This window comes from Macrobrachium nipponense, chromosome 30, assembly GCF_015104395.2.
Source record: "Macrobrachium nipponense isolate FS-2020 chromosome 30, ASM1510439v2, whole genome shotgun sequence".
In the NCBI taxonomy this organism is placed as follows: Eukaryota; Metazoa; Arthropoda; class Malacostraca; order Decapoda; family Palaemonidae; genus Macrobrachium; species Macrobrachium nipponense.
The window spans coordinates 509369-522074 of NC_087218.1; the positions used below are offsets into that span (position 1 = coordinate 509369).

Below are 12706 nucleotides of genomic sequence, written 5' to 3' on the forward strand. Positions count from 1 at the left end.
AATTCTCTAGATTTAGTTGATGAATTAAACAAAATTGCTCTTTGTCCTACTGATAGATTCGTTAGTTTTGATGTATGTTCTCTTTTTACTAAAGTCCCTATAGACTCTATTTTAGAATATCTTAGTAATGAACTAACTCAGTATGAATTACCTCTACCTTTAAGTCACATTATTTCACTCACGAGTTTGTGCATTTGTGATTGTAAGTTTATATTCAATGGTGAATTTTATCAACAAATATTTGGCATGGCAATGGGAAATCCTTTATCACCACTACTCTCAAACTTGTACATGGAATTCTTTGAAAAACGCTACTTACCTAATATCATTTATATTCCTGTAAAGTGGTATCGTTATGTTGATGCTATTTTAGCTGTTCTGCCTGTCGGTATTGATGTAAATGATTTACTCTAAATCAAATAACCAGGTACCATCGATTAAGTTTACTTTAGAATTAGAAGAAGGAAATTGCCTTCCTTTCTTAGATGTTTTGATACATAGAGAACCATTTCAATATAAATTCAGTATTTATAGGAAACCGACCAACAACTTAACTTATGTTCATTATTCTCAGGCCACCATCTTAACTAAAAATATCAATTTTTTCTTCTATGTTTTTACGAGCATTGCGCATTGTCATTCCACAATATTTGGATCAATAAATTGAATACATAAGAAAAATAGGAAAAGATTTATGCTATCCTTTACATATAGTAGATATTTGTTATAATAAAGCCAACAAAAAGTTTTATAGTGTAGGTAACACACAGAAAGAAAATTCTAAGAACATATTCAGTTTGCCTTATTTTAACGGATTTGAAACCATTAAATCATTGTTAAAAGCTTTTAATGTCAACCTTGTTTTTTCCTATAATAACACACTAAAAGGAATGATAATAAAAAATGGCCCCAGAGAAAGTAACAACACAATATATAAAATTCCATGTATGGATTGTCCCTCATTTTATTTCGGACAGTCTAGCAAGGGCCTAGAAGTAAGGCTATGCCAGCATAAATATTCTGTAAAAACTAGGCAAACATCTAATTCATTCATTTAAGTGAAAACAACCACCAAATAAATTGGGTTGGTAGTTCAGTAATTACAAGGTCAAGAGATGTCTTATCACGAAATCTTTTAGAATTTGCTTTGATACAACTTACTTTTCATTGTAATTTCAATGTTAGTCGTGGCCTTTTTCATTTAGACCCTTGTATTTTTAACATGTTTAAGAATGACCTCAGAGATATAATTACAGACTTAAATAAAAATTAGTTGCCTTAGAGTTATCTTCGTTGTAATGTATGTCTAACATGTATTGTGAATATGTACTGTGAATATGGTTTTGTTTACCAAAGTTCTGAATAGCTGTCACCTATAATCCTTTAATTGTCTTGTCCTTGTATCAGAGATGATTGTCTTAAACTTTTAATTGCACCCATTGTTTATGCTTGTTTGGGAAGGTTACTCATCTTCCAGGTGTGTCGGATTCTAGGTACTAATCGCTTTATAATCCCTATCTGTCAGTTATACGAATCTTCTTGTTTTGACTTTTTCCTCATGTATGTCAGTTCATCTGCTTAGTAAAGGACGTTTAAACATCGAAAGGTCTCGCGGATACTCTGTCGTTTATTTTCTTTTGTGGCATATACTTTATATATATATATATATATATATATATTATATATATATATATATATATAATAATATGAATCCTTCAAAATAATGTAAAGTGGTTTAATTCTTGAAAACCTAAACGTTTATTTCAAGAGTTAGTCAACATTTACATTCTTGAATCTAGAAGAAGACGCTCTCTGTCTCTCTAGAAGTAATATTCTGAATTATTCTGAATCTTTTATAGCATCATTCAATTTTTAATGACACCTACGTAGGCAATCTGACTTGAAGCGTAATGTAGTTTCACTTGAATGTCATAACTGCTCCGTACGGCTTGCTAAAAGCGCTTTTTGAATGACAAACATAAATATATTATCTGTCAAAATACACGCAAGCTTAAAATTGACCCTTGAAACGGTAAGTTTTCGAAATCCTGAAAGATTTCGTTTCACATTTATGCATGGTCATGGTGTGGATTCTAAAGCTTTAGTAAATTTAAATATGGACTTCACGAATCCAAAAAACACATAGAAATCATCTTTATCCCTTTTTATTTTTGGTCACATTGGTAATACTGTGCTAGTTCTTACTGCGAAAGACAAACAGGGAACATCAAAAATGCTGTGCTACTGGTTTTTAGTTTAACAGAGAGAGAGAGAGAGAGAGAGAGAGAGAGAGAGAGAGAGAGAGAGATGACTTGACAGAATTCACTGAGTGTTAGCCATTAACGAAAGTCTGAATATTTACAGCTTAGTTCTAAAGAGAACGCCAACGGGCGCGGTGACAATAAAAAGAAAAGAAGAAAAAAACAACTTTGGGTGATCAACTTCCTAACTCCAACTTCCTGCCTTGCCGTGACGACCGAGACGGTCTCTTAACTGGGCTCCTTGATGCCGTACACCGGGTTGGTCAGTCCCGTCTCCTCTACGTCCTCTTCCTCGGTTTCAGGTTCGTTATTGTCGCGTAGTTCCTGCATGGTGGTCCTCTCCAGCCCTATCGTGTAGGGCGTTTCTCCCCTTCTGTACTCTCGGAGGTACGCCTTGTTTCTGTAGATGAACACTCCCACAGCAGTCACCAGGGACACGATGAGTATGATGATCGCCAACAGGACCCAGGTCGCGTTGCTCGTTTTTTGCAGAGTTTGGGGCTGCGGGGGACTCATGACCACGAAGACCTGAGAAGTGACGTTCCTTTTAAATGCAAGTGCCATCCAGAATAATGACAAAGTATGCCATAGATGGAAACTATAGTAGATTCACATCAACCGTGCATGTGATATCTAGGCCAGTCCCTTACGACGCTCCTGATTGGCTTTTGATAAGCCAGTCACAGGGCTGGAAACTTCCCGTCTCTCGAGATAGTACACATAGGCAGGATGTATGTTCCAACTATTCTGAGGGATACGTCTTTCAAAAGTATCCCTCAGGAGAGGTGGGACATACATCCTGTCTATGTGAACTCTCGAGAGAGACTGACAGTTTCCAGACCTGTGATTGGCTCATCAACAGCCAATCAGGAGTGTCGTAAGGGACAGGCCTAGACATCAGATGCACGGTTGATGTGAGTCTACTATAGTACCAGTCAAGTAAATAACTTCACTAACTAAAAAAGGTATGCTTTACCTCGCTAAGGCTGGCATAGATTACATAAACTATAAGTATCATTTGAAGGGCAAGTTAGCGTAATTTGGGTAACGAAAAAAGACATATCACTTAGTTTCTTCTGACTGAACGTGACAGCACAGAGGGCGGGGAAGGCAGATTATACCTGTGGAAGATTGTAAACGAAATTTGAATGCGTTCAGTCAGCGCTCAGCGAGTTAAGAATGGTAGGCAGCTTAATAAATTTCAGTAACAACTTGACTGACTTTTCGAATGCAACAGTAGACTGCTTTCTCTCCCTCTCACAGCAATTTCATGGTACTTTTTTTTATCGCCCGCTACGACAGTATTCATTCTATTCTATGGTTATTTAAACATTCATTTCCGTCAGTAAACCAGAGTGATGGTATCCTCTCAAGGAAAAACTATCGAATGTCAGGCTATATATATCTCTAGTCATTACGTAAGTGATCATAAATAGATAGATTGATAGATTGATAAAAGTTTATTGACAGCATCATCTACACTTATTAAAATAACAAGCTCTTGAATACGGTCCATCAAAAATGCATAAAAATAGCACATTTAAAACTTTAGAATGGAAAAAAACAAGGTGTGATCCGATCTCAAGCTTACACAGGGCACGTGCTAAAATCTATGGTTAAATAGCCCGTTGTTTTGCCAACGAAAATGAAAATGAATACTCTATATTTTATTAGAAATAATTTGTCTGTACAGTTTAACAAACACATTATTATCTGTTTCTTTTTTTTCTTTTTTTTTTTCATTCTAATGAATAAATCATAAATATCCTATTCTAAAATTCCTGTATTTTCAACTAAACGCGAGCTGCCAACGCGGATCAGAGGAATTTGTTTCTGGTGATAGAAATTAATTTTTCGATATAATGTGGTTCGGATCCCACAATAAGCTGTAAGTCCCGTTGCTAGGTGACCAATTGGTTCCTAGCCACGTAAAAAATATCTGATCCTTCGGGCCAGCCCTAGGAGAGCTGTTAATTAGCTCAGTGGTCTGATAAACCTAAAATATAGCACTTAACCTAACGCGAGACACCTTTTTCAGACTTTTTTAAGGCTTTAGTACCCAAGAAGAACAATACAGAATTTTGTAGGCTTACTCCAAAAGTAAATTTTAAAAAATCTAAATCAGATCAGTATGATCTCACCTGAACCTTCCCACAGGAGGGGTGAAAGGGCATAGTAGAGGAGTTGTAGGGCTGGTCGTGGGGAGACTCCATGTGGACGGTGTTCTTGGTCATCGAAATGTTCTTGCTGCCACACAAGAACATCTTCAGACCGTCCGGCTCCAGTCGATCTACGACGTTCTCCTCGAACACGGTGTCGCCTGTAGCGTTCACCTGCGGAAAGCCGATGTTTTGACTGAATTCACTAACCCGACCTCATGCGGTACACTGTAAGCATTACTTAAGGTTCAAGGTCTTTGCAGCGTGCCTTCGGCCTCTAGCTGCAACCACTTTCTTTCCTTTTAATATATACCTCCTTTTATTTTCTCTTCCTTCCATCTTACTTTCCGCCCTCTTCTAACAATCGTTTCATAGTGAAACTGCTTTGAGGTTTTCCTCCTGTTACACCTTTCAAACCTTTTCACTGTCAATTTACGTTTCAGCGCTGAATGGCCTTAGTTGCGCCCAGTGTTTGGCATTATGTCTGAAACCTATGAAACCTGTAAACCTATGGATATTAAGTTGTATTACGTATACTACTAGATCAGAACTGTTCTAGTATCTTTCCCAGAGAGTGACCCCTCAATGGTTTTCGGGGGTCTTTATCTAGGCCTAATGTTCCTTGGGGGCCATTGTCTCTATGATATTTACAGCCATGCGTTTATGTTCTTACGGTAAACCCCAACGGGCCTGTACTAAACGCGCAGCAAAGGTGGGTACATACCGGGTTAAAACCCAAAGCGGTCACTATCTAGGTAAAGATTCCTATACTTTTCATTTCACTACTAATGTCACTTAACATTCTTCAGTAAACAGGTTTGCAAATGCAAATATCATCTTGATTATTATCACAACATAGAAGAAAAAAATCAATACTATGGGAAAAATGATCACCTATTCCAATCGTCAGTTTTAAGTAACCTTCTCTCTCTCTCTCTCTCTCTCTCTCTCTCTCTCTCTCTCTTTCTCGTGAATCAGTAAACTACTGCGCAGCGTTTAGCATAATTACCATGAGAGCATATCTGTGCATCATTCCGAAGGAGTTCCCACGAAAAGTGACGTCAAGATTCCCCGTGGCAGTGATAGCCCCTGTCTCGACGTGGTTCAGCTGGCTGTCTGTCATCTTCCAAGTTGTTTCAGAGTCCTCCTGTGAGATCAAGAGTAAAGTTTTATTTATTTTATTTCTTTTTACGTTCTGGTCTTGTGTAGGGAATGTCTTTGTGAAAGCAAGTCGATCATGACTGGTTTTAAAAGAGCTGGATGATGGCCAGAGGACATACTATAGTAGATTCACATCAACCGTGCATTTGATGTCTATGCCAGTTCCTTATGACGTTCCTGATTGGCTGTTGATAAGCCAGTCACAGGGCTGGAAACTCCCTGTGACTGGCTAAAGCCATCGAATGTTCTAAATTGTAAGAAGTAAATGGAACTATTAATACATTTTAGCCCTTTAAGTAAAGTAAATTGCATGAAAATATGGCAGACCAAACAATAGTATTGATTTCTTGACGAGAATCACTTTTTTCTTGAATTGATTTTTAAAGGATGCCATTTAAGCGCATTTATATACGCCATTATCAAGGAAGGAACCATCCACATCCCAACAAGATTATAGGCATAAGATCATTTGAGGAGAGACAACAGACAGGCTGTTCAAGGTGATGATTGTGATAAAGAAGGGAACAAATCTACCTGTGGGAAACAGGAGACTATCAAGCTTTAAAGGGAAGCTAAAGGAAAAAAAAAGCTTGCATGCATTTTTCATGAAATAGTAAAGCTTAACTCTACACAATGATACACAGAATTATTGAGGAATAATAGAGTAAATGATCGGGGTTTCAAAAGTCAAGGCAAATATATCGCTAGGACACATTTAGGGTGCTTTATCCTCAGACAAAATCACAACAAATATTATTACTATTATCATTATTATCATTTCAGCAGCTGAAACCTATTCACATGGAACAACCTCACCAAAGTGGTAAAAAAAACTTAAAATTTAAGCTTCCAAAGGATGTTGGTTTCAACATCCAACCGCAGACTCCACACTGCAGCATTAACTGATCATGATACAGAGCCAGTTATTTGTCATCATTAACTGATCATGATACAGAGCCAGTTATTTGCCATCACCCTGGGGGTGACGCGAACCCCACCCTTCGACATTGAGGCACAAAGCGAATCAGAAAAGAGGGCAAAATAAAATTTTGCACTGGTGATTGTTGTAGACATCATCAGAAGAGAAAACCAAATATATTATGTGCTTTGCAAACGGTCAAACAGTGATTATATACACAGAACGGTCAAATAAACGACAAACAAACAACTGTACAATGAAATAAAAGAGCTGGATCAAAATTAGAAGTAAGAGCAAGTGAACAATAAAGGAAAAAGATAATGATGTTGAGATTGGGCTCAAAAAGTTCTGTCAATGAACAACAGTGGTATGGAAGAGACGGTGGTGAAGCGGAGAGGTTTGTGCAATTGCAGGTAAGAATAGCAGTGTTTTGTTAGCTTCTTATGCATAGCTAAAGAGCAGACATACAATAGTAATAAACCCTGAGCAGGAGATAGCTAAAGATGTTGAAATAAAAGACGATGACGTTTGGGTAAAGATCACTTAGGACAAGTTGAAAAAGAAGGAATACTCTATATTGATGCACTATTGATGGAAATAGTTGCACTAATGAGAAGTAATATGTTTGGGTAAAGGGAGAAGCCATGAAATATGATGTATTCGGTATCATTTAGCAAATATGGTGAAGATGTGGCTGAAGAGTTCATTAATAAGCATGCCTACAGATCAGCAGTGAGGACAAAAAAACCATTATTGTTATACGCTGACATCAAATACTTAAAACCAGGAAAATAAGTACGAGGGGGAATATCTTCGGACGTAGACTTGATTTTACCTCATTCTTGAAACTGAAGGATCCGGGAGCAGTTTGGGCCCATTGTGAGTTGGAGATTTCCGAATCCCTTGCCCTTATCGTCAGAATCATCAGCCCTTGGAAGCAGAGGAATCGACACCCCATTCGATATGGGCCCATCCACGATTCCCACCTGGGAGTAAAAAACTGTAATCTTGATGTACTTCACCTATTGGAGATTAGAAAATGTGACACATTGATGGCAGAGATGATACTCTGGGTTAGGTTAGGTTAAGTTAGTTTAAAGATGTATCCTACAGGTTATTTATTTGGGTGTGGGAATCCCGAGAGAGAGAGAGAGAGAGAGAGAGAGATGGTGAAATATTAAGACTATGAAAGAATGTTCCAGTGCATTTTAAAGTTATTTAAATGTCCCTGTCATTGGTATAAACTATATAGTTGTTCGATACTGAGGCAACTCCTAGCATAAGCTTTTTGATGGGTTTACGCAAATAGCATGAAATTAAATCTCATTCATCAAATAATGCTAATGCTACTACTACTTAGATTCAGCTAGCCTTGGTTGAAATTCTACTGAGAAAAAAGATAATAGACAGATCTTACAAATGCAGTTTATGGTGTGGACCACGCCCTCACTGGCGATACCTACCATTCAGCTCAGTCGGTTAGTCCCGTGGTTCCCCCCGCCCCCTGGGGGCGTACTAAATTGATTTCCAAAGGGGGGGGGGGGGGTGCAATTCGAGAATGTTTGAATCAAGTTATGTGGCATTCTATGCTTCGATAAAATAAAGGAAAATAACAACTGAGTTTTTCTGAAAGTTTCCCCCAGTCAACTGTATACATACATAATAAATACACATATATGTATATATGTATACTATTATATACATACATATATATATTATATATATCATATACATACATACATATATGTATATGTACTATATGTATGTATATGTATATAATGTATATAAGTATATATATATCTATGTATGTTATGTAAAATGTATACATATGTCATATATATGTGTGTGTGTTCATTATGTATGTAGTAATATACAGCTGACTGGAGGAACTTTTAGAAAGATTGGGTTGTTGCTCAATTTCAAGGGTTTATCTGGAAGTAAGATTAAGGGTGAATTTTAAAATGAAAAAAAAATGCAAACTTACCTTGTTTTATGTTGTACAATATCTCTCGACTTATTTTTGTCTACCCGACTTCCTTTAATTAGCAGACCCGACTACCTTCCTGTCACGGAAGAGACGCTCGGTAAAGAAGGCACATTGCACCTGATGATTCCAACACCTGCACATATTTTCATTATCAGTGTTACAGATATGGTTTTTGCATGGCAAATGATTCAGAATTACGGAGAATATCAGCAAAAATTAATGGACAAAATATATATATATATATAAATATATATATATTATATATATATATATATATATATATATATATATCTATATATATATATATAATAAAAGGAGCCCATAAAAACGCCAAAATAGATAGAGAAAATACTCCATTTCAGAGATTGGATGGATCTCTTGGTATAAATACCACCTTTTCTGTAACTTTTCTCGTTCATCTACCTGAAGAGAGAGACAGCAGCCTCTGAAATATAGTATTTCCTCTCATATTTTATTTTGGCCGTTTTTATGGGCACTCCTTTAATTAGATGGAATTCTGTTGTAACAGAACATTTTTACCAGTCATATATATATATATATATATATATACATACATACATACATATATATATACGTATGTATATATATATATATATATACTATATATATATATATATATATATATATATATATATATATATATGTATATTATATATTGCTCCTGTCAAAATGCATATATCCCCTCTTTGACTGTATAAAATATTGTGTATAAGATTTTGGCAACATTTTTTCAGATTCCTAAATAGCTTAGAGATAGGATGTTTAAAATGTGTGTTCAGATTTCTGCATTACATATTGTAAAAGAATATATAATGTAGAACGTAGAAAGAGAGAGATGTTCTTTGTCCGTTTGAAGCTAGAGTTGTTTCCCTATTATGTCAACGCCTTGCGATAAGAGACCCCGAAGTTTCTGCTTTGCTTTCCTAATCTGTCAACACGTTTAATTAGAGACCTCGAGGTCTTCACTGTGTTATGGGAATTCTGTCATCACGTATGATAGGGACTTTTGCTCGATTTCTGTCTTGATCGGGTACGTGTCTTTGTTGAGCTGGTATGTACATGAATGTATACTTGTTTTGTATGTGTATTTCGTTGCCGAATGCCATGTGCAGATTTCACAGTTTCTTTGTAAAGTTGCGTCACTTTTCGAAGCTTCTGGAAGAATTGTGTCCCAAAACGTTTTGTGTCATCTCCACTGCCCAGCTCTTGTGCGAAATGAAAGATTCATTCGGGCTTAAAACCTCAAAGTGTTCACATCTCTCTCTCTCTCTCTCTCTCTCTCTCTCTCTCTCTCTCTCTCTCTCTCTCTCCGCCTCACCATAATTAATATTAACGTAACGTAAAATGGTCACTCGTAACTTGTAGATTTCAGATTTTATATTTCTTAGAGTTTATTTATTGTTATTTTAGTGCTTTTTGTGGAATTTGAACAAACATTGTGTGTGTAACAGCGCCTGGTTTTATGAAAGTGTGAAACAAGCTGCAGCAAAGAAAGAAAATTGGTATACCAAGAAGGTAAAGTGTGTTATATTTTTATTAGTTGCAAATAATAACTGATGGTTACGAAGGTGTGGTAAAAACTAATAACTAATATCTAATGGTTATGATGGTTTGGTAAAAACTAATAACTATTGGTTATGATGGTTTAGAGAACTAATAACTAATAGTTACAATGGTTTTAGTGAAAAGATTTACATTTTTACACATTGTAGATTTTTGTGTTTGTTTCATTTGAAGGGATTTTTATGTTTTGTGCATTTATTCATTTTCTTATTGAAGTGTGTGTTTTTATTTTATATTCTGTGTGATTAATACTTTTTGCAATTTTGGTGTTTTCTACATTTTTCTGTGTTTTCATTTGCATTCACAATTTAATTAACTTAGTTATTTTCATTACTTAATTGTTGCACATTTAATTGAATTTAACACTTGTGAATTGTTTTTTAATTTGTCATTTACTTTAGAAGTTCTTTTCAAGTTTTATTGTTGTTTAGCACTTGTGAATTAATTTCAAAGTTTCAATTATGGCCTAACACTTTTGAATTTTGATTGAATTAATTGTCTTGAATTTTGTGATAAATTAATTTTGATTTAATTTTACTTAATTAATTCAAGAATTAATTAAACTTTGCTTTGTTTTCAAGTTACAGTAATTTTCCCTGATATTGTGAATTTCACATTTAAATTTTGAGTTTGATAATAAATTTTTGTATTTAAAATTTTACACCAGTATTTAATTATGATTAGTTTAGGTAGAAACATAGAGTGGTAATTGATCTGTTTTCCTTCAATTAACTTGAAGTGACTTAGAACCAAGGAAGTACTTAGACTTCTGAAATCAGAGAAATACTTAGACTTTTAAAGTTGTTGATGGAGTGATGCCCTTTAATTAATTTAATTACTACCAAGATTACCTTACATCTGTTTTGATGAACTTAGTCGGATTTTCTGCAATACTGGTAAGTTGTTAAAGGATCACTGTTGCCTTTAGAGTATTCAGTCGTTTAGTACCTGTGATGAGGGTTCAGGTGTCTGGCTTTTGTGAGGTAATAATTAATGAATGGTAAATGTAGTAAATAGATACTTGGCACTTCGTCACTATATATATATATATATATATATATATATATATGATATATATATATATATAATATATATATATATATATACATACATACACGTATAAATAGAGGTAAACGCCACGAATGAATGTGAAACAATGGAATAGTACCGTTGCAAGTCCTTTCGACTTCTTGTAGAAATATGAAATTAATTCAAATATGCAATGTTAAATCATTCTGAAACACTTAAGTTAATCAAACAAACTGTGAATGCAAAAACATGAAAACACACAATGTATAAGAGTATTAAATTCACCACTAAAATGTGAAAAACTAAGAAATGGTAATGCACAGTATATGTAAAAAACACTTCAAACAATATTTGAAACAAGACACAAAAAAATTGATGTGAAAAAAAAATGAAATTTACTAATTATCATAAATACCTAAGTATTTTAAGTGCACTTAAAACTTGTATAAGACTTTACCTCTCTGCAGAATTGTTACCAACAGATACCTTGCAATAAATCTTCAGCTGAACACGTTTTATAGGTGCCCATCTACTAAGTTTACACACACACACACACACACACACATATATATATATATATATATATATATATATATATATATATATATATATATATATATATATATTCATCATATATATTATACATATGTGTGTGTGTAAACTGAGTAAATGGTCACAAAGAAGATGTAAAATCTAGTACAGATATTTTACCTCTATTTAAGGTCATTTCAAGCAAAATACATTTAGTTGAAGAATTTTGCACAGAAACTTGCTTTTGCAAAAAATAAATAATTAAACAAAATAAAAGAAAATAATATAAATAAATAAAAATTAATAAGTATGAAACTATTTTTAAGGAGAAACGGTCATCATGTTAGGGACTAGTCTTCAGATAGGAACAGAAGACCTGGATGAGGCCCAGTACAGGATTAGCCAAAGATTGGCTAAAATGCCTCAAAATTGTCTCGGCGAGATCTTTACTTCCGAAGGATAAGGTATTATCTTTACACAATGCCAATTTTCATCCTTCATTCCAGTTGTGGAAGTTTATTGTTTTCATTTTCCACACTTTTCTGGATTACTGCCGTCACCCTTGGTGCTTCGTCTTTTATTTTCCTCCTTGATGAAGATGAAACCGTGGCAATTCATCTGATTCCTGGCTCTGCCCTTATTCATCCTCTGGTTTTCCTTTCTTCCTGGCGTGAAGTACTTTCTTTGCCTGCTGTTATTATTATTATTATTGCAGTCAAAAAAACAAGAACGCCAAGGGGGGGCCATTGATTTGAAATTCCAACTTCCAAAGATTGTTAGTTTCAACCTCCCACCTAGTTCCTCATTGGATGAGTCTGGTAGCCCGAGTTCGCTCCCAGCTGCTGCCAGTGCGGAACCAGAGGGATTTATTTTTCGATATAACGTGGTTCGGATCCCACAATAAACTGTAGGTCTCATTGCTCAGTAACCAATTGGAACTGGTTCCTAGCCATGTAAATGAAAATCTAATGCACTGGATCAGCCCTAGTGGAGCTGTTAATCAGGTCAGTGGTCTGGTTAAACCCCCCACTGCAGCAGTAACTGATCATGATACAGAGCCAGTGATTTTCATCGC

At 35.2% G+C, this 12706-nt stretch overlaps 1 protein-coding gene across 1 annotated transcript in view; it reads right to left on the reverse strand.

The window, feature by feature from the left end:
* Positions 1 to 2149: 2149 nt before the first annotated feature.
* LOC135201953 (uncharacterized) overlaps positions 2150 to 12706 on the reverse strand; it is a 16527-nt gene continuing 5970 nt past the window's right edge. Inside the window, exons 3-7 of the mRNA XM_064231233.1 lie at positions 8560 to 8620; positions 7336 to 7486; positions 5430 to 5567; positions 4403 to 4594; positions 2150 to 2789 (exon numbers count right to left, since the gene is read on the reverse strand). Coding sequence (XP_064087303.1) covers positions 2490 to 2789; positions 4403 to 4594; positions 5430 to 5567; positions 7336 to 7486; positions 8560 to 8620 — 842 coding nt within the window. The 3' untranslated portion in view covers positions 2150 to 2489. The remainder of the gene's footprint in view (positions 2790 to 4402; positions 4595 to 5429; positions 5568 to 7335; positions 7487 to 8559; positions 8621 to 12706) is intronic.